The sequence below is a fragment of the Phragmites australis genome, chromosome 4 (assembly GCF_958298935.1).
Source record: "Phragmites australis chromosome 4, lpPhrAust1.1, whole genome shotgun sequence".
In the NCBI taxonomy this organism is placed as follows: Eukaryota; Viridiplantae; Streptophyta; class Magnoliopsida; order Poales; family Poaceae; genus Phragmites; species Phragmites australis.
Window position 1 is genome coordinate 3906465 of NC_084924.1, and position 27502 is coordinate 3933966.

The 27502-nt window shown below is 41.6% G+C and overlaps 3 protein-coding genes across 3 annotated transcripts; 2 read left to right on the forward strand and 1 right to left on the reverse strand.

The window, feature by feature from the left end:
- Positions 1-4495: 4495 nt before the first annotated feature.
- On the reverse strand, positions 4496-12650 carry LOC133915296 (cullin-4-like). Its single transcript, XM_062358404.1, has 17 exons — positions 12068-12650; positions 10942-11057; positions 10512-10858; positions 8800-8980; positions 8580-8702; positions 8031-8318; positions 7333-7458; positions 6720-6821; positions 6579-6632; positions 6319-6425; positions 6029-6089; positions 5807-5938; positions 5580-5717; positions 5422-5502; positions 5266-5346; positions 4887-4967; positions 4496-4792 (listed from the first exon to the last, which is right to left on the reverse strand). The coding sequence occupies exons 1-17, from the start codon at positions 12441-12443 to the stop codon at positions 4679-4681; spliced, it is 2508 nt and encodes an 835-aa protein (XP_062214388.1). The 5' UTR covers positions 12444-12650; the 3' UTR covers positions 4496-4678.
- Positions 12651-15186: 2536 nt separating this feature from the next.
- Positions 15187-16718, forward strand: LOC133914089 (protein WHAT'S THIS FACTOR 9, mitochondrial). Its single transcript, XM_062357242.1, has one exon. It carries the CDS (start codon positions 15236-15238, stop codon positions 16403-16405), a length of 1170 nt encoding a protein of 389 aa, XP_062213226.1. The 5' UTR covers positions 15187-15235; the 3' UTR covers positions 16406-16718.
- Positions 16719-18724: 2006 nt separating this feature from the next.
- LOC133915297 (uncharacterized) lies at positions 18725-22818 on the forward strand. The gene is made up of 3 exons (XM_062358405.1): positions 18725-19387; positions 20983-21186; positions 22157-22818. Exons 1-3 carry the CDS (start codon positions 18857-18859, stop codon positions 22529-22531), a joined length of 1110 nt encoding a protein of 369 aa, XP_062214389.1. The 5' UTR covers positions 18725-18856; the 3' UTR covers positions 22532-22818.
- Positions 22819-27502: the final 4684 nt, after the last annotated feature.

A 27502-nucleotide genomic window follows, 5' to 3' on the forward strand; every position in this document is an offset into this window, starting at 1 on the left:
CACCGGCACGACTCAAGCGGCGAGGCGCGGGGAGGACTGGAGTTTTTTTTATTTTTATATTTTTTAGTTAAAATTTAAATAAATAGATTCCCGACGAAGATATTTACAAAAATAGACGCCTGCCACCCTCTCAGGAGGCTGCAGCCCTCTGAGAAGGCGGTTATAGGTCCTAACCGCCCCCTGAGAGGGCGGTAGGCCTAACCGCCCCCTCAGAGGGTAGGTGGGGCCTTCCCGCCTGGCCCAGAGGCTTACCGCCCTCTCAGGGGGCGGTAAGGGCTCCTCCCTGCCCGCCGCGCCGCACCGCCCGCCCGCGCCCTGCTGCTATAAAAAGGCCAAAAATTGGCCAAAAACCATAAAAATCCGAAAAAAAAGGAAAAGTTGAGAAGAGAAAGGAGAAGAGAGGAGAGGAGAGGGGAGGAAGAGAGGTCGGCGAAGCCCTGCTGTATTTGGACCGCGGATTTGAAGGAAAATTTCGGGTAAATATTTTTTTTCTTTTTATTATTGTTAATTAGTGCAGTAGTAGTATATGACATATATTTTAGACATTTACGACTTAGGGTTTAGAAAAATGTCAAATTTAGTTAGAAAATGGTACGATAGCAGTTCAATATAGAATATTATTTTTAGTATATTATTTTCAATATATTATCTGTAGTATATTATTTTTAGTATATTATCTGTAGTATATTATTTTTAGTATATTATTTGTACCTGCAGATGTAGGAGGCAACAATAGATGATAATTTGCGAACCTAGGGTAGCATTTAAAAAATATTTTATCCTGTAATCAGAAATATAGTTTGTTGTCTTAACATGGGTTATGTTTGTGGGTGTTTCCAGGGATGGCAGATAAATTAATTTTTCAGAGATATTATGGTGATGGTGAAATTAGGTACGGTCCCAATGGTGTAGATCTGTCTGGATTTTGTCATGTTATGAAGGGGCTTAGTAAAGCTAATGAGAGGACTATTGTGGGTGTGTGCAAATGACTCATGCGGTTTTTTCAACTGGATCCGCAGCAATATGAGCTGAAGTTGAAAGCTGTCCTAAGCTGTGCTAGTCATGGATACTTTGGTGAGCTTGTTCCCATCGAAGCCACATCAACTTGGAGGCAGTATGTAGATATATGCTGTGAACGTGGCCTGCCGCTTGTTTTGTTAGCTGATGCGTACCTGAAAGATCAAAATGAGATGAACTCTGCAGAAGCAGTAGCGGGACCAAGTGATGCAGTGGAAGATGAGTCAGAGGCGGCTAATGTAGGGTCCAAGGAGGAGGTTGGTGACGTTCCAGAGCTGCAACCGATGAGTGTAGCTGATGAAGAGGAGCACATCCCTAGCATCATTGAAGATATGAATTTGGAGGATGAAGAGTTGGAGGAAGGCCTTGCCAATGGGGATTCTTCCAATGAGGAGGGTAATGCTCCAGTTCCTGTAGAGTGGAGGGATCAAGAATTTTCGAAGTTTGTGGTTAGCGAGGCTGACCAGACACCGTGGCAGTACCATGAGAATGAGGTGTCACAGGGTGCTATGTACCCTACAAAAGAGATAGTTATTGATGCAACGGCCTTCTACTACTGCACCGTCGTACCACGCAGGTACTATTATACATATTTTACTATTAATTTCAATACCATATTGTTCGTATCTAATGTGATTATTTGTTCATAGGCCCCTCCAGTCAGTACACATGGACGCATGCCGAGTCTTCACAGTCCTCCTACCCTAGTCAGGAGGATGAGGCTGGCCCCGACACCGCATACGACATCGTCCGTGACTTCTTCGAGGGCACACCTGACTACGACGTCCTTCAGCGGTCCTAGGTTTCCAGTGCACCGCTTCGGACACAGCCCACGCAAGACGAGCCCTCGACACCGGTGGTCCCTACTAGGCCTACCAGACACGCCGGTCCACCCGACCCCCTCAGATATTCCAAGGGTCACGTGAGGGTTAACTAGCGGCATCGGGACCACGATGAGGCGCACGGGCGACGGCAACGAGAGAGGCATGAGTAGCATTTTACATTTTATGTAACTAACATATGCATATTCGCTTCGTGATGTACTCCTATGTATTAAGATACGTTTACTTTGTATGGTCGACTTAGCATTTCGTAAATGCATTTCATATCAAGACACGTTCAATGAAGAAGTGACCACAACACTAAACTTTAACCATGACTTGACAACACATGCCTCCTGCCGCAGGCTTTAAACAAGATGTGACAACACTACCCAGCTTTTTCCAATCAGTAAACAACAACACGGGTACCAATAAATGTGGAATCTCTGACCATGGGCAATGACACAACTTTTCTATTCTTCAAGATGGAATCCGATGCTCCTCCCACCAGCTACGCCCATGCCCTCACTCCTTTCTTCAAGAGCAAATACAATGCTCTTGCCTCCCCCCAACTATAAATAGCCGAACCTCCTTACGGTGAAGCATCGCTCATTTCTCATATCTCTCAAGTGCAATGTCTTCCTCTGCTCCATCGAGCCCACCAAAGAAACATTGGGGGACTACCATACCTAAAGGTCTCGAAGCACCAATGTGCTTCTGTGGTGACCTTTGTAAACTCCGCGAGTCGCAGGACATCTCATACACCTATGGGCTGCGCTTTTTCATGTGTGGCAACTACGAGTATGACAAGCCTCGCCATGCAACAACTAGTTATCGACCGGTACGGTAACAGATATCCGCCTCATCTCTTCCGATTACGCATCCTTTTTTACTAACAGCTCATCTTGTTCCATTTGTTCAGTCTCCTCCACCGCTCTGTGATTTTATTCAGTGGCTCGACAATGAGCAAAATGACTCACAGAAGCTGTGGGTCGACATGAACATGAGGTGGAGAAGGGAAGCGTACGCACATCGGGAGTACGAGCAACAGCAAGAGGAACTTCGCCTCAAGCGGGAGGAAAAAGAGCGCATGCGGAAGGCGGTGCACGACGGTACCGTGGCTCAGGCTCGAGAGGCTGAGAGGGAAAGGAAGCGGGAGAGAGCCCGCCGTGCTAAGGCGGCATGTCCCGATGCCCTCCGAAAAGAAAAGTATCCTAGATGCACTCAGTAGAAAGTACCTAACGTAACCCGACATACTTTCCCTCCCTAAGGCATGTTATGATTAGGATCGACGCACTAATAAGTAGGTCTTAGTGTGAACCGTACATGCCACCTTTGTTTTCTCATCGTGTCGTCGCGGTTACAATGTATTGTAATGTTTTCACCCTATGTTTAATACTATGTTTGTCCTCATTCACACCCCATACCCACGTAAAATGCTGCAACTATTAATTACTGATTTTTCTCTCCCGCTATTACATAACCTACTCCAAATTTAAATTCTTAATTTCCTTATACCCTTTCCTTTTTTATTTCTTTAATTAAAAAAATACATTTTAGAAGATAAAATGGGGAAAAAAATATTTTTAGAAGAAAAAATGCCCCTATCCGCCCCCTGAGAGGGCGGCTAGGGCCTAGGGGGCGGTTACCCCCTCTTGCCGCCCTCTGAGGGGGCGGTTAGGCCTACCGCCCTCTCAGGGGGCGGTTAGGACCCGTAACCGCCCTCTCAGAGGGCGGCAGTCATCTAGTTTTGCAAATATCTTCGTCGAAAATCTATTTATTTAAATTTTAACTAAAAAATATATAAAAATAAAAAATGGGGCGGATGGGATTGCGAACAGGCCAGATCAGTTTGCCTTTTTTTCCCCCTGCAATGTAATCCACATGATTTAGATTTAGATTTGGATTTTTTTTCCTTTTATATGCACTCAACAATTCAAAAGATATGTTTCAACAATTTGTAAAAGGTATTTTAAAAATTGTAAAGACCTAATCCAACTTTTCCAAAATATATGTTCAACAATTTATTAGACCTATTTTAACAATTTATGATAGCATGTTCTACTTTTTTTTGTGCGATTTGTTGAAACGGTGGGTTTGAATTTTGACTTGTTGAAAAGGTTCACTCGAAATATTGATCTTTTAAAAAGAAACTCAAAATATATTCATATTAAATCTTATTTTGTTACATTAATTATAAATAACACAACGGTCTTTAACGGTTTTCAAAATGAACCTTTGGTTTAACAACCACCACAACAACAAACTTTTATCCCAAACAAATTAAGATCGGCTGAAATAAAACCCATAAAATGCAACTAAAAAGAAGATAAAAAATAATAATGATAACAAAGGTACTAAGCAATAGTAAAATTAAAAATAATAACGATATAAAAAGATTGATCTATAAGTTATAGTATATATTACTAATTTTCACCCGCTTTTATCCTTAGGCATCCGGTTTTCAAAATAAACATCCGGTTTAAGAGAAAATAAATTTAAAGTTAGGAAAATATACATAAATCTCATCGCACCGTACCAACCCACCCCCTCCACTGCACTGCCAGCCAATAGGAGTCCAACACGTCACCTGACCGATGTGGTGGTAGCACTCGATTGACCGACGTATAGGAAATCAGAATAATCAGGCCAACATGTACACGGATACATGCATTAGCTTTTATATTCAAAACTCATGCTTCGTATACAGAGAAATGTTGCAACAACTACAACTCCCAGAGCACAAAAAGAGAAAGAACAAGGAACTGGAGGACAATCAATCGATTTACAGTGTCTTGCTGCCAATGAAGTGAGCACAGGCTCTTCTATGCCAAGCGCTGTCAAGCCAGGTAGTTGTAGATCTGGGGGTTACTCCTGTCTCTCTCCAGATACTCCCGATCGATTAAGCTCTCTATTCTTTTCTTGATGTCAGCTGGCTTAACTGGGAACTTGAGCTGAAATGGGGGAAGCCCATATGGGTTAAAAGGGTCCAACTATACCGTGAGGAAAAATAGCATACACAGCCAGATTTGGATGCTGAGGTGTCACCTGCTGATAAAGCTCAGTTATTAGAAGGGTGTGGCTGAGGACTTTCCTCGTCTTCATTATTCGAACAATGGCCGCATCAACCTGCATAGAACCAAAAGAACATTGTCACATTATGACTTTGATAGGATCATAAGAAAAATGAAGTTCCACCACCTATAATATTAAAGAAAATGAAAAAAAAGGTACGATCTAACTTTTCTAGCATAAAGCATCCAGCACGTATCAACTGAGCAAGCAAAAGCACTGACATATTGGTCAAACTAACAATGTTAAAAAGTCCCCAAGGATAATTTGCATGTATATACAGAAAAATCAAGCTGCCCATTCTACAGCTAAACTACTGGGCATTTCAGTTTGCTAGCATAGAGAGTTAAAGCACCTGATACTGCCGATCCTGAAATACTCTCTCAGTGGTGCTCGTGTTTTCTTCTACTGTTTCCTTCATCTGAATTGCATTCACCTGGAAGTGCACAACAGCAGGTCAAGCTTAATGACCAGACCGAATCGCACTCAAATTGAAGAAAGCAAATATTACCTTTATGCGATAGAGGGGAGCACTAAATTCTTCATTAAATACAAATCCATCCTTATCTTCTACATCTCTCCCTTTTGGTATCTGAAAATATAAATTACAACTAAAGAAGTTGCATATTGAAAATACCAACTCATGAAGCAAAAAATAAAGGATCACACCTTTTGGAGAACCCGAACTTTACCACATGCAAGTGATTGCAGTGTTCTTCTCAATTCTTTATCCTCGATGCCAGTGGAGTCTTTGATGTCGAGGAAGCTTAGCTTTTGTGCGTCATTGAACAACATCAAAACCACACACTGACAACAGGAAGAGTTAGTAAGAGTAAAAAAATTGTTCTCAGATGATAACAACTAATAAGAACTGAAAAAATGGGATGAAAATGCACCTGAAATAATGACACAGCAAGTTCCTTTTTGCCTTTGGGAAAGTCTGCTTTTAAGACACAGTGTCCCAAAGAATTTTGCCACATTAAACGCCTTCCACTGTACTTACTCAAATAGAACTCTTTAAATATATCCTGTCCAAAGGGAAAGAGCGTTAAATAAAATGTTCCGATAGTCTCATTAAAATATTTATTATACCACCACCATCATGTCCATAGACTAACCTGATACACATTCAGTTCGTGCGGGAGTTTCACATCCATAGGTGGATATGTTGGCCAATAGCTGTAAATCAATAGATTTTTATCAGAAATGCATATATATGATCGACAACATCGACAGTTGCATGTTGGCATGCTTAGCTGCAATAATCCATTGCTGTCAGATGCCACCTACCGGCTATGGACTATGGAGCACATGCATGGGTATTAGGTTTACACAATTATCATAGTAATGACTAATGAAACATGCTCTTCGGTATTCATATCAAAGTGACGAGGCAAAAGATGCCTACCCTGTTGTAAGGACATGGACACTCATTTCAATGCCAGAGGGAAGCTTTGTCCTCGCCTGAGATGATTGCCTGAACGAATCATTTATTTCTTTGGATAATTCGATGTCCTAAGAAACCAGAAGGTACAAATAATGTTACAAGGGTACTGAATCGATATAAAGAAATGTTGAAAATCTAGATGCACCTAAGGAAACAAGCATACAGGTTTGCAAAATAAGATACACTAGAAAGATCATTATAGTGATAACAGCTAACGCTACCTTGAACATTCCCTCCAGCTTGTTGGTAAACTGACTACCGCACTCAGTTTTGAGCTGCAAACAGAAAACATGTTGATTAAGTTTTCCACATAAGTCGGAACACATATGAAAAAAATCGACCCTCTGAAAAGACAGTATTACTTTTGTGATCATTGACTTTTCAGCATCTATTGATGCGCTCTTCCCTAGCAGCAATCTCTTAGCTAGATCCTTCTTGTAGAATGCCTCAAATACATCTTTACCCTGCAGTTGATAAAATATAAAGATTGCAATTACATACTATATAAACTGAGTTTTGACTTTACGAATCAGCGCCTTCTATTCTCCAAACAATTGTATCAGTTTCATTATTTACATCATATAATAGTATTTTCAAGGGGTTTACCTCTTCCTAGAAGCCTCATAAGGTAGGCTTCTCAGGAAAAAAAAAACATGGGAGTAAGCAGCTTAGGCTTATCTAAAAATTTAAGCCAATATCCCCCTGTTTAGGAAGGCCTAAACTTATAGCATCTATGGGATTAAGCTTTAAACTTTCCAAACAGGCCCTTTGCAAAGTTATAAATGCTAATTTTTCCCTATATGATCATGATATGCAAAGCCAAACTTACTACTACATAAAGTGCATAATTGACCAAAAGGGCCCCACATATGTAATGCAATAGACATGCAACTAGCATAGAGAGAAGTGGAAATTATATTAGTGATCACGAAGAAATGCAATTTAATTAGTGAATCAAACAGCTCAATAACTTACCTGTATAAACCGAAACAGAACCAAAACTTTATCGAGTATGCCCTCCATCTCTTCTTCTGAAGTCCCTTTATTTCCAGCTCGAAGTTTCTCATCGAGAAACTTTGCAATCAATTCAGCTGGTCGATTCTGTTGTCAGGGAAATAGTCATGAGCCCAATCATTTGACAGGAAAACAAAGAACAAAAGCAAAATTCTAACTACACCACATTTTAAATTACACATCTACCAGGAATGGAAAGACTAGCTATGAAAGCTAATAATGAACAAAATTACAGGCAGCAATGTTTGTCAACTTTAAAATATAAAAGACTCAAAGTGGTAATTATCAACTAGCACTAAACTAATGCAGTGCTAGAGGGTGCCATGTGGTGCTATGTATAACATACACTAGCCACAATACGAAGGTCAAAGAAATTATTGGTGGCTTTTGAAAGTATAGCATAAGTATTTTTCTAATCATATAATTTTTCAACGTGAGCACTATAAATATTTTGGACGAAATTATTGGTCAAACATTTAAAATTTTGACGACATAGTTGCCATGATAACCAGAGGGAAAAATAAATAGAAGTGTAGAAAACAAAGACTGAACGGCATGTATGAAAAGAATTACATTGACATGCATATACATTATAGGCTATCTTCTTAGTACTGTAAAACTGAAACACAGGTCAAGCAGAATGATAAAATATCACCCACCTGACGTAGATTGATAAGGTGCTCAAAAGAATCTTTTATAGTATTGGAGAAAGCCTCATTCTTGGCAAAACTTTCTTCCAATATTTTATCGAGGGATGCCTTAAATTCCAGAAGAAATGGAACCAGTTCTTTATCCTTTTCTTCATCCATAATAATGCCCTGACCTGTGGCCCGGATATATGAGCTAAGTGCTAGTTTTAGCAACTCAACGGCATTAACCCTCTGGAAAAGGTTGTACATCCTCGAGAGGTCATTTATACGATTTGCATCCATAAGCATTGTGAATCCCTGAAAAACAACCCCAAAAAAAACAGACATACAGTCATACACACAAAAGCCAACGAGTAGAGCATAAGTTAAACTAAATTGAGAGTTGCTGAATCAAAAACAAAGGAAACCGAATAGTTAGCCCAACGATTATAATCATGGTAAAAGTAAACATTATTGCAGTGTAAGAATCTCATGGCCAACAAGATCCATATAAAATCGTAATATCATGCTTGTGCAGGCCACATAAAAGGTATTGAAATTGTAAAAGCAGATGTTCACCTTCTCAATAATTGCAGATGTATGTCGTTCTAGCAATTGCTTTTCTGTAGTTGCAATCAGTTGCTTCCTCGTGTTAGCTTCCAAATATAGAATGCACCTTTCATGTTCTTCGTGCAACCTTGACTGCATAATTCAGGTGCCACACTATCAGTTAGATGCTGTACCTGACTAGTTCTACGCAAACAAACAACATGAAGAACAAAAAGAAAGCTATCATTACCTCCACATGCTTCAGATAGTCTGGAATATCAGATTGTTGCATATATTTGACACCTTCCGTAGCATAAAATTCAGACGTGCATTCAAGGAAGGGCTTTTCAAAAATCTCAGAATACATTCCAAGAGCAGTAAACATCTTCAGAAGATGGCTAAGTAACGTCCTATCTATTGCTTCACCAAGTCTGATCAGGAAATAAAGATTATTGAATAAGCAGATTTATAGTTGACAGGACTATGAATAATCAAGGGGCAGAGACCCTTTGAGTTCACAAGTTCAGTCACATAAATGAGTTCCACACATAGATGCAGTTACCACACCTTCCACAAGTGAACTGACTTTTTTTTCACTAATTACTCTTTTCTAAAAATTATTTGCACATGTTGCATGTCTTAAAAGTCTGAATACAATTTAACTCAGCGGATACTAAATCCAAGTGAATCAAAACATCATAGATGGATTAAAAAAAATCCACGTTAATATAAGGAGAAAAAGCATAACACATTCAGTGATATTTTTTAACATCTTCACAATGTCAGAAACATACGATTATACGAACCTGTACCAAAATCAAATAACTTAGAACTTAGAGCAAACAGGCTGCACACTTGTCTGCCTGAAGGCGTTGAGATTGAGTGGCCTGTGGATCGATGAATATTATAACATTCAAATGAAAACAGAGTTGACACACTGCAGATGGAATGTGGGGGAAAGAAGAATATTTGTGTTCTTCAATTGTGATGATAGTTGTCACTGGGCCTATTCATGGGCATCTGCTCAGCACAATTTTGACAAACCCAGGGCAGGGCCAGGCATCAATTTTATGTCATGTGCGCACGAGTGTGCTCTTTCCCAAACCCAATAGTGCACGTTAGCATGCATATCTACTACATATTTATTAATTTTCTAACTGAAATGTAATATTAAAAATACTTTATTTAGGAAGTGGGAACATAATATAAAAGTTCAGGGTTTTCAGGCTTCGTGTTCATGATAGTCAGGCCAGACCCTGGCCAGGCTATGCAAAGTTGGGCCTGCAGCTGGCCTGGCCTAGGTTTGAACACCTCCAGTTGTCACTTGTTGGATCATAATATGGATCATACGGTCCCACATGGCTCACATGATTCGGACTGGCCATTGTCTCATAGGGTCATGCTCCAGCATACAACAACAACAGCAGCAACAACAGCAACAAAGCCTTTGTCCCAAGCAAGTTGGGGTAGGCTAATGCTCCAGCATACAGATTCATCAAAATCATGATCCTACTCTAAATATAGTAATAATATACAGGTATATGGGTGTGCAACTTTGACTATCCATTGTAAACTCAAGTATTATTGGCATAATTTCGTCTATTCTATCTCCATCTGCACGCTTTTGTTTCACGCTAAATAAACAATATCCCTTCTATACTGAATTTTATAATGGGTCTTAGAATTGATGTAAATGATACAGCAATATTTATATGTTGGAATGTTGGACTAAATACTACAGAGTTCATATTAAAGGCATATTATCTCAGATTCTCAACATGTAACATATGAGCACTTTCCAAAATTTGATAAAATCATAAGCCTATGGTCTGATACAATCAAACACAATTTAAATTCTGCTTGGACCATAATTAAGCACACAAAAAGGTCCACAGATGGTAACAAATTTGAGTATGCTGTGAACATATCACTAACAGAACTTATCACAAAAGAAAAGCATACCTCTCGCTCTCAATCAATCTGAGAAGGCCAGTTACAGTTTTGTGTTCAATCTCCAGGGATAGTGATAGATGCTTGCGGAACAGTTGCAACCCCATATCCCACACTGAACAAATATTTGCAACATTCTTGACATATTTTACATCAAGAAGTAAAGCAATACCACGAATAATCAACATCTGATCACAAAAATCTTGCCACGTTCTTTGCACCAGAGACAAAAATACAACCAAATCTGGACTTTGACCCACTAATGCTGATATTTTTTCCGCTATGTGTATTTCACATTCTTTCTTGATGCGTTCATATAGGTTCGCTCCTAGCTTGTGTAGACAAAGATCGCCAGCAGCCTGCAGCACAAAAACAATTACTAAACTATTAAATGCTAATGTGGGAGGATGAAACCTTACAGTGTAAGAGAGAGAAAAATAACCTGATAGAGTTTCTCAACATCACATGAGAGTTTCTGCTTGAGAAAAATAGCTGTAATAGCATCCTTCAAAATCGCCCATGTATCCTCCTCGAAGTTTTTTGGCAGTTTTGGTTGACCTAATGCATGCAAAATGGCCAGGGTGACATTTAGACAATGATGAAATTTACACGAAGGTTGTTGAAAGAACATCCAATGATTACTGTTCGAATACACATGTTCAGTATGGATTTTGCTAGTGACCGGTGATTTCCATGATTTGAATATACTATATACATGTTCAGCACGAATTTGCTAGTGGCTGGTGCGGCAGCAAGTGAAAGGGAAATCAGCAAATATTGTGCACTAAAGAAACAGTACATGCAGAGGGTAAACTTCTATCTTTATCTCAATAGTTTCAACTTTCAAAAGAAAATAGAACTCTCGCTTCCACATATTGGAGATCCCAAGCATAGCTGACAAATGCGGCTGAGTCATGCTATGTAGAGGGTTATTATCTTAATGTTGCAAATACATAGAAGTATCTAGTTAGAAAGCCAGTCAAACAGTGTGGTACAACCAAGCAAGTAACAGAAATATACACGAAGCAAACGATTACAGACAAGCCCGCTCACAAAATGAGCTATGAATAGGAACAAGAGTGCCACATTTACTATGACATATCCTTTGCTGATCAGTGCAATGCAACGGACAAGTACAGGGCAACTAGTAGAATGATATTACCTCATAAAATCTAAAAAAATGAATAATCACCCATTTCCCAAAACAAAAAGTCTAGAATACTGTAGAAGGCTACCAAACACCAATTTCCCAGAAAGTCAGAAACAGTGTACAGATCTAGCCAATTTTCATGTTGCGGGCATCAAAGAGCCAATTTGGGGTGGGCGGGGGTGGGAGCAAGCAAGTGATCTGTCAAATGACACTCCGCTGATATCCCTTGCTACTGGCGGATTTTAACTTAACTAGGAAGCCAGAAAAAAACTTCGAGACAGCCAGCAAGCTAACTAGTAACACTATCAGAAACAATGGAATTGACATCAATTGCTACCACCTGCCCCTCAGAGACGACCAATCACACTCACAGTGAGCAATGGCACTGAGAGAGAGAGGGGGGGGGGGGGACGGGGACCTATTTTGATGCGGAGGGGCTTGCGGGCAGAGGTCGACGGCTGCGGGAGCGTGGCCTTCTTTCGGAAGAGGTTGGCAGCGACGCCCGCGGAGGCCGGCGCGCTGGGAGCGGGGAGCTCGTCCTGGTCAGCGAGCACCATCTCCGCGTCCTCCTCGCCGTTCGTGCGCCCCCCGCTCGCTGCGGCGACGGCGACGGCGGGATCGATGTGGAGGCCGTTCTTCTCGGTGGTCCCCGTTGAGGAGGAGGACGAGGAGGCGGCGGGGTGCTTGGCCTTCTTCATGTGCGGCGGCGCGGGGGAGGTCGGGGAGGAGGAGGACGACGAGGTGGGCAAGAAGGGGCGCTTCGAGGCAGCAGGGGCGGCGTGGGGCTGAGACATGAATCAGGTGCCGACGGGCATGGCGCAGCGTGTACGGCGGTGGCCGGCGAGGGTTTTGGGGGCGAGCCGGCGGGGAGGTGCGGGTGAGGGGAGGGGACCAGAGGGACCGAAAGAGATCGGGTCGGGGGAGGAAGGGTTTCGCCGCCCTTTTCCTTTTTCTTTTTTCTTTTTCTGTTTGGTTTTCTGAGGTAGGAATTTAGGAGTGTGCAAGTGTGTTGATGTGCAGATGTGGGCCTGAATTCTTCGATGCCAACATGCAGATGTGGGAGTGTACAGGTTAAGCTCTATTTGGTTCGTTACCGTACTTTATCACATTTTGCTATTTTTTAGCAGTTCTTTAGTTCGATGTCATAGTTTTAGTGTATCATAGTTTTTCAGACTTTAACCCTATTTGTTATAGATTTATTTTTTTACCAAACTTTGCCTAACATATGATGAGTAATTTGTTTACCACACCTTAGCTATGATTTTACTAAAGATACAATAATATATAGTAGTGAACCAAATAGGTCTAAGATTTTAACCTCGGCACTAAAAGTTATCATCTTCCGTCCTAAAAACATGAAATTTTATGCAAAGTTCAGTTAAACTTTTTATAACTTTTATCAACAATAAATTTTATAATATTCAGTTTGGAAACATTAACACTTAATATATGTAGATTCATCTTTAAAATATTTTTCATAATACATAAATTTATTGGGTTTTATAAACATATTTTTATAGAAATTAGTGGTCACAAGTATGTGTTGAAACCGTATTTTATCTAAAACATCATATATTTATGACTAAAAGAAATAGTAAAATCATATGCGATATGTAATATTCTTTATCTGCAGTTTTTTATTTTGCGATTTATCTATCACGTGTCCTTTTTTCGTTTGCCTATCAGTTTGTGTGATCGTGTCCATTTAGTTTGTTTCAAGATTTGTTGGTTTGCTGTGTCCACGTCTTCACGAGGGGTGTATGATTTTTTTTTAAAAAAAAGCAAGCACAAATACAATTGATATGATTTATGTGTTTAGGAGATGCATCGACGGTCTCGTAGTTTTTATCTGTCTATGTAATAGACAACGCGTGGTTTTATCAATATATTGTTTATTACACGATAATGGAGATTGAATTGTTTAAATAAAATTGTATTGTATGATGGTTTTAAGTCCAAGATTTAGAGTTTGCTAAAGCCTCTTTGTGGCTAAAGCTTTTCAAAGAGGAATATTTTGTGTTGTTATTTGATAATAACTCGGAGAAATATGTCTAAAATCCAGTGTTAATGCAATTGAGTTATCGTAGTTGCAGTGGTGACCACCAACCCACCATAACCTTTGACATGACTCAACATGTTAAGATTTAACTCCGTTTTACTAACTAGATAAAGCTTGCTCTTGCAACCACTGAGAACATTGATTCCATTAAGCACAAACATTTGTGCAGAAATATGTCTAAAATCCACGTCACGAGTCATGCGAGCCGTGGAAGAGAGATGTATATAGCGAATAGAATCGAACATGCATGGGTGAGGAAGGGGTAGAGGAAACCATGGATGCCAATAGTAAGTAAGAAAAGGAAGGAGAGGTGAACAATGGATAGAGGGAGCTGTGAGATATGCTATCTTTAGGTTAACATGAAAGCGTGTTCCCATGCGATTGGACCTAATTTTACAAATTATCGAAAAAATCTTATGAAATAAGTCATCCCATAGATGCTTATAGTTAGCGGAAAAAACAAACTGTGATTCTTTGCCGTGCAAACTACTTTGTTTTGCAGTAAGAACTAGTCCTTCCATGGTTATCTGTAAATGGTTCATAAAATAACTTTGTATTAGGGGTGCAAGCGGATAAGATATTTCCCTCACTGACAAATCATCTGAAAGTGTTCGAACAATATTTTGGAGGAAAAAAAAGATATATGGGTTTTTTTTTCCGAATATTGGAGTCGGATAGTTGTATCAGATATTATATTCGAATGTAGGGAGACATGAATTCATTGGATATTGGATATCGGATAATAAAATTAGATATATTCAAAGACTATTCGAGCCTGTCGCCTGAAGCTTATAACTTTTTCATACTAAGTCAGATGTAAACGCTATTATATGAAAATTATAGCTCTTGATGTGATCTACAATTTTAAAATTAAGATTTTTATCATTTAAAATCATTAATGTGTTAAAATAATTTAAAAAAAACTTCAACTAGTATATTGGGCATTGATAACTTGTTCATATTCGTCCCAACATAACTCATTTTCACGAGACTATATTGCTAATTTACATATTGAACCATCGATATAGTTGAGTTTTTGGCACGTGGATGGTTGAATATTTATAACATGTGCAATATATATGGTTGTTGCTTTTATTTAATATCCGAAAAAATATTCGTGATCAACATTATCTACATTGGACTCGTCACATATTTGATTCATATTAATCTATATTCATTGCCAAGACTATATCTATATCCATATCTTTATCTAGCACGAATTCAATTTTAACTTAAAAAAATATAAAATAAGATATAAGACCAACCTATCCTTTTGTATCCGATTCGATTCCACATAGCCATACCACCGCTCTTTTTCTCAAATCCTTTGAGATTTCTTCATTTTTGTCTGTTGTTATAAATGGGCCTAAATATGAAAACAGGATAGTGTTGGGCTCGACACGGCCCACGTACTTCTGTAGTCCACCAGTCTACTGCCGCATCCATTTTTACGCTTCTTCCTCCTCCGGCATCGCTGCCTCCGTCCAACATCCCCCGAAACCCCTGAACCCATCGAAACCCCGTACCATGCAGTCCCTCGCGAAACCCCGGGCGCTCGAACCCCTCCCTCCCCTCGCCGTCCGCCTCCAGTCCATGGATTACGTGGACGTGAAGATGCGGTGGAAGAAGGACGCGTCGTTCGACGCCGTGCCCGTTCTATCCCACGCGCGCGACCTCCGCCCGCTCGCTTCCCTCGCGCGCCTCCTCACCCCCTCTCCCACCCCCGTATCGGCGGTATCCAAGCTCCGCCGCTTGCTCGAGACCCCCGACCGCCGGGTCACCTCCTTCCTCCGCCGCTTTCCCGCCGCCTTCGTCGAGTCCGTGGGGCCGCAGCACAACCTCCCCTGGTTTTGCCTCTCCGACGCCGCCGCCATGCTCCTGCGGGAGGAGCGGGAAGTCTTCGTCGCCCGCCGCGCTGATATTGCCGGCCGCCTGCGCCGCCTCCTCCTGATGTGCCCGCGGCGCCGCATCCCGCTCAGCGTGGCGCAGGGCATGCTCTGGCACCTTGGCCTCCCGGAGGACTACTTCAAGTACCCGGACGACAACATTGCTCAAGATGGATTCCGGGTCATCACATCCTCAGATGGCGCTATTTGCCAGGATGACGACGACGGGAGGGCATTGGGGCTCATTGATGATGGACAAGCCCAAGAAATGCCTCTGTCATTTCTCCAAATGAATGCTATGAGAAAGTTCGGGTCGGCTGATGAGGTGCGTATCCCGCTTTTCCAGTCAAAGGGTCTCCGGTTGAAGCGGAAGATTGAGGACTGGTTGGAAGGGTTTCAGAAGCTGCCTTATGTGTCTCCATATGAAGATTTCAGCCAAATCAATCGGAACAGTGATGTTTCAGAGAAACGGGTGGTTGGGGTGCTCCATGAGCTGCTTAGCTTGTTTGTGACATGTTCTGCTGAGAGGCGGCGATTACTTTGCCTCAGGCAGCACCTGGGGCTGCCACAGAAGTTCCACCGTGTGTTTGAGCGGCACCCGCATGTTTTCTACTTGTTGTTAAAGGAGAAGACATGCTTTGTTGTCCTCAAAGAGGCATACATGGCTGGGGAAGACACGGCGATTGAGGAGCACCCCATGCTAGAAGTACGCAAGAAGTATGTCCAATTGATGGAGGAGTCACGGGAGATCATAAGGTGCCGGCGGAGTGGGAAGCCTATTGCATCGGAGTCCAAGTATTCTGAAGATTGAGGACTCTGTTGAAATGTTGTCATAGAAAGTTATGTTTTTGACTAAGAAGAATGGGGAAATGTGCAGTATGACTTTTACAACAAGAATGAGGAGCTCTACAGCTCTACTCTTGGTAGGAGCCAATTTGCTGCTCGTTAATTGCAAAAAAATACAACAGTGTGTAGAAACAGGTTGTGACTATGATAAATTTGGATTGTATCTTAGTTTTCCTTCCTGCTATTGACTTATTGTTCAGTACGTCACTAATTTACATTGTTGACATGCCTCAGACCTTAGTGACACAAAATTAATATATTTTGGACGAGATTTCTGATTTAGTGTGTCCACCTGGATTAGTGGTCTGGTACTGAAAGATGCAGCAGCTAGAAACTGGTGACATACCTCTGACAAATTACCTTAGCGTGTTTTGTGGATTTGAAGGGATGATCTCTTGCTAGTTCCCAATGTATTTCTTTGCCATCATCTTTTTTCAGACATAGAAGTGGTTGCTTTTAAGATAACACAAGTAGTCTCTCTATAAGGTTAGTAACTAAATAAGTTCTATTGTTGTCTGTGAAATGCCAAAAAAAAAAAAAAAGCTGAATTCCATTATATGTCTTGGTCTGTTGGTGATGAGGGATTTGGAGGACAACAGGATGTAAGTTCGAAATGGTAGATGCCAACTTTTTTACGAAAATATTACATCATTTGTTTAAAGACATATGTAAAATTTCTTCTCCTTACATTTTGCCATTACACGTTTCCAGAAACACTTTAGGTTACAAAGGAAAAAGCATCATATTTGCTTTCTCATATTATGTAGGTACATGGTGGAATCAGTAACTGGACGATAGCAGTATCACCTTTCAGGCAAAACTGGGAGTGTGGTGCTATGCTGCCCTCCGGACTATGCAATTACTAAGGCTGTTTGTGATATATAACAATTTTTTGGTATGTTTGTAGGAAGTAGTTACAAACCAAACCACCAACATAGTGGCCGAAAATAGTTTGTTAAACTAAACTTTTATGAAGATCATCGACATCTTAAGAAATCTAAATTTGTATCCAGAAACCTTTTTCTAATAAAAGTTTGGTGAGTAGAATACAAACTTACTTCAATGAACGGAGTTACACATCATGGTATCGTTTCACTATTGGTTTTACTCATTTTTTCTTCTTCTCCCACTTCAACATGTGTTTTTTTTAACTCAGCTGAAAGTTTTTTTTCAAGAGGTTGCTAACAGATAATGTTTTGATTTCACAAACCGATGTTACTTGTGTTTCTGTCAATGCTACAATAATCTTCTAGAATTCTTGCCAGGTTGGAAGATATCCCTTCTCCTATTTTCCCGGCATCCTTTGTTTGAGCCTTCAATCCTTAGCTGCCACATACTTACGTAGTATGTGTGGTAGAGTTTTAAAACTGTTTAACAGATCAAATAATTTGCTCTGTTGTATAATTGTATCTCATAGATGGAAGACTGGAGTATACCCCCATTTGTGGGCAATGTTCTAGAATGCAGCAGTAGATGGTTACTTTGGAATATCTGCCAATCTGTATCGTATATTTCTCTACATCAACATGTCCATTTATGATCATTAGTTGGCTGTGTTGCATTGTAGCATAATACTAGTAGTTTGTATTTGCGCCTTGCGACCTTGGGCTATTGGCACATATATGATTTCAGGTTTATCAATTACAGAAAATGGTATATTTGTGATCTGCAAAGACTGGTAATTGAATTGTTGTGTGTGTACTCTATGCATCTGCATTTCGTGTATATTATTAATTCCAACCGACACCCCCTTGTCTGCTAAATATACAATGTTGAGATGCGATTCCTTCTTGTATACTCGTTGTCACAAGGTCTTTTAAACATAATTGATTTTGAACTTGCTTGCTTTTGCACTTTGCAGAATGGAACGATAAGCTTTCTTGGTGAAAAACATTGTCACAGGCCTTGGAATGTCTGGTTTTCTTTCTAGGAGTAATGCATCCACATTTTCAAGTTGGATGGGTGCTTTTGAGTTTGAAAAATAGACTGGATCTCTCAGAAACCTTGTGATTCTTGGGACACAAATGTACATGAAAAGTTGTAAATTCTGGATGTGCATTTGTGATTCTTATGGATGATTTCAACTTAAAGTCTCCAATTTCGACACTTAACCAGGTTTCTACAGCACCTGTTTCTAGATGGTTCCAGCAAGTGCAATACAATCTTGCTGTCAGTAATAGAAATGCCATGGGCCACGAATCCAAAATACCATTCGCATGAGCCAATTGATTTTTTGCCACCGTGCTATCCAGCCCAGGTGTACCCTTCTCGAGTACAGCCCACGACCCACCACGCGCAAAAAGTTTTTTTTTTTCATTTTCCATCACCGCGCCGCACCATTTCGACTTCCCCGGGAAAAACACCCGCCCCAAACCCTCCCCGGAAACTCAAAACCGCACCACCTCCCTCTGCGACCATGTCGGTGCCCGACGGGGAGGACGACGATGCCTTCCTCCTCGCCGTCGACGCGGCGGAGACCGCCGCGCTCGACTCCTCCTCCAAGCGCCGCCGCCTCTCCACCTCCTCGTCCTCACCGACCCCCACGGCGTCCCCGACCGCCCCCGCCTCCGTCCCCGAGGGGTCCTACCTCGCCGCCCTCAAGGGAAGCCACAGCACCGCCTGGAAGCAGCAGCAGCAGCAAGGCCTGACCTACGCCCACAAGCGGCCCGACGGCCCCAAAACCCTAGCCGCGGGTACCGGTGGGACACAGGTGGCCAGCGGAGCGTGCTTCAAGTGCGGGGACCCCGGTCACTGGGCGAGAGAGTGCCCCCAATCCGCACCGGCTGCTGGGGGAGGAGGCGGGATCGGCGGCGGTGGCGGCGAGCATGCGGATGCGGGCGGGGCGGTGGAGGAGAAGGCGTGCCCCTGCGGCGCCGGGAGCTGCCTCGTGCTCACGTCCAACACTCCCAGGAACCCCGGCCGCAAGTTCTACAGGTGCCCTATGCGGGTGAGTGTTACGAACCAGATGATCATACTCATACGAGCCTTAGCGTGTAATTACTTGTTCGAGAGCTGCTGCTCCCAATGCCACGCTGACGTGTATGTTGTAGTGACTTGGAGGTACTCGGGTAGCCCAGATTAATGATTTTGTGCACTATGTTGTGTATTCTAGTGAGTTTGGGTTCCCTTGGTCGTTGTGGCAGTGCAGCTTGTTGAGCTGCTGTTCCAATATTAGGACAGACTATTATTCCTTAAATTGTGTTCTGGAGCATTCTTATCTCTTTTAGATGGAGTAATATTAGGTGTATCACTGTATCTAAATTATGCACCTCTCGCTTGCGTGCCAGACAAATATTGTGAACTGGAGTAGTGTCACCATAGGATGATTTTTTTTGGCTTGTTAGCCTTTAAATGATGTTTGGTGCAGTTGTTGTCTGGAACTCTGGTTGTTTTTACTTTTTTAGTTTTGGACAGTTTTTGTCTACTTTTTTTTCTCCTGGGTGGGAGTGTGCACATGATTGGAAGCTTCGCTAGTTCCCCCCCTCAAATGTGCAGTAGCTTTGTAGGATAAGGGTTTAGCTGTACATGAGCTCGCTTGTTGTTATGCAGACGGTGGTACAGTACATGATGTAACTGTTGAACACTTATGTTATATTATACTAGCACTAGAAACCATGCTTATTTTCCAATGCATTGTGTCATAGTTTATATGCTTATGTGGTTTGTTAGCCTCATTTTGATGGCTACATCTTGTCAATTGCTTAGTTTTACAGATTACTAGGTTCTTGCTTGCAAGTTCTTTAACAAATTGTGTATCTTTGTACTGTTGAAAACTTGAAATGATATTATCAAATGTAAATTGTCTTAGCAGTCATGTTATATCTAAAAGGTGAAGTAGAAACGTGGTGTATGTCTCTACCTTTATAGCAGTTGACATTTCTGTTGTCCTAAAGTACCTAGTCAGTTTGCCTTTTCCAATCATTAATCGGTAATGTTTTTTTACTAAGGGCCTGTTTGGGACGTCCCCATCCCAACCCAATTCACGTGGGTGGGCTGGGAATTTAAATCAAATTCCCGGTCCACCCATGTGGATTGGCCAGGATTTGGAGTAACCCAAAAAGGCCTAAATCATCTGCATTGATACAGCCATACAGGAAACTTCTGCTGAGGAGTTCAATCATTTGCTGCCCATCTGACTATAGCAAAATTTGCATCAATACACAAGCTAAGTTTGTTTTTGATTTTGTTTTGGTCAAATCTGCATGGACATCAGATGATCAGAGTAAGTTGTCTCCTGATGTAGTGATGATATAATCCATAATCAACCACCAAAAAGTCATATACGCATATGCATGTGACTGAGGCATACAGGTATACTGTGTGTGATTGCTGTGTCCCGCTGTGGTCATCAAGTGGTAAAATACCTAACATAACTCACCTCTTAAAAGATGTGGTTGCCAAAGGGCGATACATGCCCATGCAATTGCATGTGACTAATAAAAATGGATAATGTCAGGCAAGATGAAATGCAACTTTCGTTTTATCTTCATTTGTTCTTTCTGTTTTGGTTTGCTGTCATTTACTTATTTTATTTGCCATTAGGACAATGGGGGTTGCAACTTCTTTGAATGGTGCGATACTCCATCTCCAGGCTCTGGAAATGCTCGAAGTAACACTGTTTTTCCATCAGAGACATCAGCAGCAGCGGATATGCCTTGCCCGTGCGGTGCTGGAACTTGCTTAATTCTCACTACAAAGACAGGAAAAAATGTTGGGAGGCAGTTCTATCGTTGCCCATTAAATCAGGTATACCCATGTGTGTGATTTTTTACCTTCCGCGCTCCTTGAGTACATGATATTTTACCATAACCACATTGTGGCTTATGCCGGCATGCTGCTCTGGAAGAACTTACTTGCTTTTGTCTGATGCAACACGGTTAATAATAGTGTTGAATGTATGCAGTTCAGCAATTGTTCCTTCTTGCCAAACATGAGTGATTATGAGATCTTTTATGCAGGATATCATTGTTATCAATTCTATAGATGGAAGTTGCTGTAGTAATTTAGGTAGTAGGTTGAGAATTTGAACTATTTATCTTGCAATTGTGAATCATATTATTTGGATCTCTTGAGCAGCTTTAATAAATCATAGAAGATACTGACAGTATGAAAAGTTACTGTCGCAGAATGTATTTATCAATTGATTTCAACTGGCAACAACACATATTTTAATTTTCATAGTACTACCTCATGTCTACTCACCTTTTGCCTGATAGAATAGTGCATTTCCTGTCATGCTATTGCTAGTGAAATAAATATCATTGAGTTAGTGTTTGAACCGCATGGTAATATTGTGAAGAATAGCATTGCTCTCCGTGTTGTGGATCCAGAACGAAGGATCCTAACGATCTTATCTTAATGTCATGTTTCTATGGCATGTTTGTTCTGCATACTGGAAATGGCCCGTTATTTTTCTTTTTCTTTTTGCGGGATGGAAATGGCCCATTATTGCTCTGACTAAATGCTATTTGTTTTTTTAAAAGAGGCATAGTGGTAGTTCCTAATTCCTAGCCCTAGATATTGTTCGCTTAGTTTTAGTGGAGCACTTATTTATATCTGTATCCCACAACTGATGCTAGAACATCACTTGTATTTTAATTAGCTGTAATATTCCTTGTTCCTTTTTATCTTTTCCTTTATTGTTATAATTATCCACCTTTTGTAACTTGGGCATTTCATGTCTCTTTCTGGTGTGCGATTGGGACAAATCAACCAGGGTGGTGGCTCTTGTGGCTTTTTCAAATGGTGTGACGATCAACAGCCTAGGGTAGGTGCGCCACCACAAGCTTCACCACAATACCAAACTGATGTTATGTCAACCAGCCAAAACTCCAGCAAGAGGAGCTCTTCATCCTGCTTCAAATGTGGGCAGGAGAACCACTGGGCAAAAGACTGCCCGAATCAATCTTCAGATCCTTATACTGACAAAGGTGGGAGAACATCAGCAAGCTCGCCTGATGCGTGTTTCAAGTGTGGTAAGACTGGTCACTGGTCCCGCGATTGCCCAACCTTGAATAGTGGTAGTGGTACCGGCGCAAGCCATGTCAAGGCCTCTTCTACTTTGGGCTCGTGGAACAGCCACAGATGCTGATAGCAGGTTCCTATGAAGTGTGAACTCAATTGAACTGACATGGACATACTGTACCAAACTTGGACAAATGCCTCCGCCACGTGTCGCTTAGGTACATCATCTTGTCGATGCCTTTTGCTGCTCTATGTTCTGTAAGGAGAATAACTGCGGATGTTTTCTGTCTTCATCCTGCCCTACGTGTTGAACTCGAATCTGTGTTAGACCTTAGGTATTTCGGCATATGAGGATAAGTAAAATTTGGTACTATGTTCATCCTCACAAGCAATATAATTCCATGCTTCTGCTCTTATTACCTCTATAGACTTGCTATATTTGGAGATTTACGTGAATTAGATAGGTTATTCTCCAAAGTTTAGACCCTGGACCTTGTTAGGTACAGCCCAACCTCTTACATGGCTCAAGTGAATCATCCTTTAAAAGGCTGCAACAGTTGTTCCCTTCCGCCGATGAAGTTAATACACACACACCCACTGCAATTCTTAGGACCCAGCTATTAAAGGATATGAACACAGGCCACAGCGGGGAGGATGCTGCTATCCGCTCAACGCCACAGAAGAGCACATGGTTAGAGCTCGTTAGGCAAGGAATCTCTGGATATTAGTTAGGACTTCGTTGGAGCAGTAGTAATCATCTCCGAGCAAAGCTGTGGTCCGGTTGGTGCCTTGGCATGTGCTTATTGCTTTTCACTGCAAACCCTGGGCATGGTTCTACCAGACACTACAGGTCGGTGTCTCTCAGCCATCTTGGGGGGTCCCCTGTGTGGAGTAGATCTGAGATGCCTCCACTGCTAAGGCCAAACCTTACCGTGCGGATTTTATGTTTATTTGTTTTGCTGTCTATTCGTCCGGACCTTTCTTGCTACCCGCTTTCAGTGCTTGATTCACTACTTTATGACCAGCAGGAGATCCGGGCTATAGTTTAATATATGCTGTCAGTAGAGTTTCTTGGAGAAAATGTGCCTGAACTCTGAAATTACAAGAGGAAACTGGGCCGTGGTTTGCAGACATCCCTCCTTTTTTGCGATAGTTTGCAGACATGTTAGTCCCTATTGTACGTGGAATGTTCACAGTTGGTAACAGACACGCCCAGTTGTTTTCCTCTGCTGCAACTGCAAGCATGTGATTAATCCTTGCCACTGTGGTCTCCTAGGCGCTTAGGCAGCGATGTGAACTCCGCTTCCTTTTGTAATTAACTTGCTGCCTACTGCAGTACTAATTTTCCGCTGGAGAAAGCTCCCGCGAGCACGTGACAGACATGATAGAGGGATCCACCGAGTCAGATTGTGCTCATGCTCTCGCTTCCAAGTAGTAACCCCTTTGCATGCGATAATCTTCAAACTACCGTTGCAGAGTTGCAGCCTTCCCACTTCCCAGCAACTCAGCAAATTGCCCGACCCTGGTCCGCCGGATAACGCAACGCCACCATGAGCCTGCCCGGCGGATCAGGACGCCCGGTGCCCAGCCCAGTCACTGCTCACGAGTGACGAGACGACACTATGAGTACCTCGTAGCAACAAGCATGCACCGCCACAATCTTATTGTTTGGTTGGTTATATTATGAATGGATGTAATGATTTTGGATGAGATGGTACGAGTAGTATGTCGGTTCGATGTATGAAATAATACATAAGAACTTTTGGTTGGATGTATAAAATACACATATGAATAGGTTCAGTTGTTAAAAAAGATAAGCATATATCTATTTACAATTTAATTTCTTTATAATATGATGATTTATAATTATAATTATAATTATCAACAAAGTATTCTAATTAGTACTAATCTTTACTAATTATAATTAATTATAACTTAACATGTCACTATTTATCACTAATTACCTATAATAATGCTTAATTATGAATAATAACATCTAATTGTAACTAATGTGTAGCTAATTGTTCTTAATTCTCACTCATCATTACTAAGTATAAGTAATTGTAGGAGCTGACAGAGTATGTACGAGATCGTTTGGCTAATTTTTTATTATAGGATTGTTTAACATTTCAATAAAATATTTTTAAAATCTGTATCACTTATTTTGAACGAGTTTGTACTATTTATATAAAACAAATATAACAACGTACCGCATGTTATCTCATACATATACCATCAAGTACTGCGAACCAAATGCCAGCTACCGGACGACAACGCTGGTAGGGTCCATGGCCCCCGGTGCCGCTGGTGGGTCAAGCACCTCTCGCTCCCCTCACCAAGATGCCGATGCCGTCCGTACCTTTCCCTGTGCTGCGCGTACTGAATGCCCTAGCTCACGCACTAGCCTGGTGTTGGCCGGGGCTGCTCTGGCGACTAGCCTAGCCAGCCACCGCCCACAATTCGAAGAATTGCCACTACAGGTTTGGCTCGCCCTCACGTCCATCAGATGGACGCGATCAGTTTGAAGTGTCACGAAGGAAGGGACGCGGCCCAACACATGATGAGTGAGCGAATGATGATGACTGATGGGGCAGGGTCGGCGCCCGTTCTCTTTCCTTTTTTCCTTTTTTTTTTCAGTGCCGCGAAGTGTGCTGCATTTGTTCTGTCCGGGCCTGCCTGCCTAGCTTTTAGTAGTACTAGTTGCTGTGCTGCGTAGTGCTCGGGGCATCTATTGTGCGCGTCCCCTGTGTGGCCGTGGCCAATGGAAACTGTACCACTAGTAGCAGCATGGCTCGGTTAGATTATTCCCATGTGGCTATGGATGTCAATTGCGCCCGTTAACCTCTCTACCCGCTAGATGTCAATTGCGCCCGTTAACCTCTCTACCCGCTAGAAAATACACTAATGGAGTGTGGTACATTTAAATTTTTTAAGTTAGGTTAGCTTCAGAAATTTATAAGTTGAAGTTAGGTTAGCTTCAGAATTTTTAAGTTAGGTTAGCTTCAGAAATTTCTCGACTGTGTTTGTGTGAGTTATTTATTTTCATTTTAGTCTAAAAATATAAACTTAAATTATCTTATTTTAGCCTATAAACTTAAAATCTGACGTGAAACTGTGAGTTGAAGCCTTAACCAGCAGGGACTTATTCTCTGCCTACTAGTAGGGATGAAAACATACCCGTTTTGATATATTTTCTACATCTTTTCTAATTATTTTTGGATTTTCAAGACTTACGTATAAACGAGATAAAAACAATTTTGTTGTTTTTCTGACTGTATTGTTGGTATCTTATTTTTAATTAAGAATTTCTCTTCTTCCAATTAAAATTAAACTTCACAAATCACAATGTAGCTCACAAGTCAAGCCTAGCTAGCTAGCCCAAACATCACTCATATCCTAAACTTCAACTAGACCTTAGTGACCTAGTCTCAGTCGGCTGCTGACATACCAACGTTGTTCAAGCTCTTGCGTCTATGCTGTCTCCAACTTTAGTCTTTGTGTTGACTGTATGTTGTGCAGAGCACTCGAGTTACGATATTGTGATTGTTTTTTAGTTGAGACTTGTATCATTATGTGGTCTATGCGTATGGCATGAATTACTTCTGTTTGTATGAAATAATTATATATCATGTTAAAGCTTGAAGTCATAGTTTTATGGGTTGGTATTTTCTGTTTTGAGTTATCAATTTCTGATTAATACCCGTGCATTTTCGTTTGGATTAGTCCGTTTTTAATATCTCAACATTCCTAAGTTCGTACCCGTTTCTGATTTTCTTGTTTTCGATTATGTTTTTAAAAGAAAATATGCAAATAAAAAACGATTAAAGGATTTTTCTCGACTGTTTCCATTCGTATTCATCCGTACCTATGGATGTGTTCGTGGAAGAGCAGCTCTGCCCGATGGAAATGAGCAAAGGTACGGTAAAACTTACTCATGCCCATATCACTCGTATACTCTTATGACAAGTGGGTCCAAAGTTGAAACCTAGAGTACCCAACCCACGGTGTTTTTAAAAGAAAATATGCCCGTTAGATTCTTTTCATCCGGGCGACAGGTATGCTCCTAGTTCTTTGCTTAACGGTTATATCCGCGGGAGGGCTCTATACGTGCGCACCGCTGACACACCGTGGAGGCAGCTTTCGATCTTGTCACACTAAATGAGGAAATTCAGTACAGTAGCTCCACCCGATCTCTTAAATCCCAGCTCTTTCTGCTGATTGGTTTGTAGGTCACGTCGTTGGTCTTTTCGATGCCCCCGTCTCCAACTGCTTGCTTCTCGATCACTTCTTTCTCGCTCGAATTTATAGCAGCACTAGCACTTCACTGTTTCTGCAGGAACATGATCGGAGGAAGATGTCTTTTTCTTTCTTTCTAATTTTTATGAACCAATCTGTTTCCTAAGAAATTCCTGCAACCCTGTAAAATTACGGCGTTCCAAACGAGCCCTTCCTGCCAAACAAGGCGACGTGACCAGTTCATGGAGTGGTTTTAGCAGGAGCAAGGACCACCTGTACCCATCCGAGAGCGAGCGCGACATGGGCGATGATGAATAGAACAATCCGTGACGAATGGAATTCTTTCTTCCAGTCGAGTTCGAAACAGGTCCTTTTTGGACGGGAACTCGACGGGCGTGTCCTCGTTTGGACAAAAGCGTGAGGGGGACGTGACACCGCGACGTGTCCATCCAGATCTGTTGGGGTGAGCCAGTCAGCCAGAGCGAGCAAGCCTGCCGCCGCTGCCCCGCCTGCCCGTGTTGTCTCAGCTCAGGTCAAAAGATTACCGCCTGTGGCTCAAGAGACCAGTTGTATTTTTCTTCTCCTCCCACAGTTGAGGAGGTAGCAGTGTAGAGTATTGATTCGAGTGTTACGCCTAATCCTCAAAGTTTATTAGCCCATACGTGCAAGTATCATATAATTAGACCAGACCGTGGGTCTCTTTCAGCTCTAAGTCTCACCGTAGTGCTCACAATTGTTTGCTTTTCTATAATGGGGTAACTAGCACATGTTCTTGACTGAAAGGGACTTTTATACTGTCAACTTGTCCGGAACAGCCTGTTAATTTACAGCTTGGGAATCTTGGTCAAGTGAGCTTCCATTT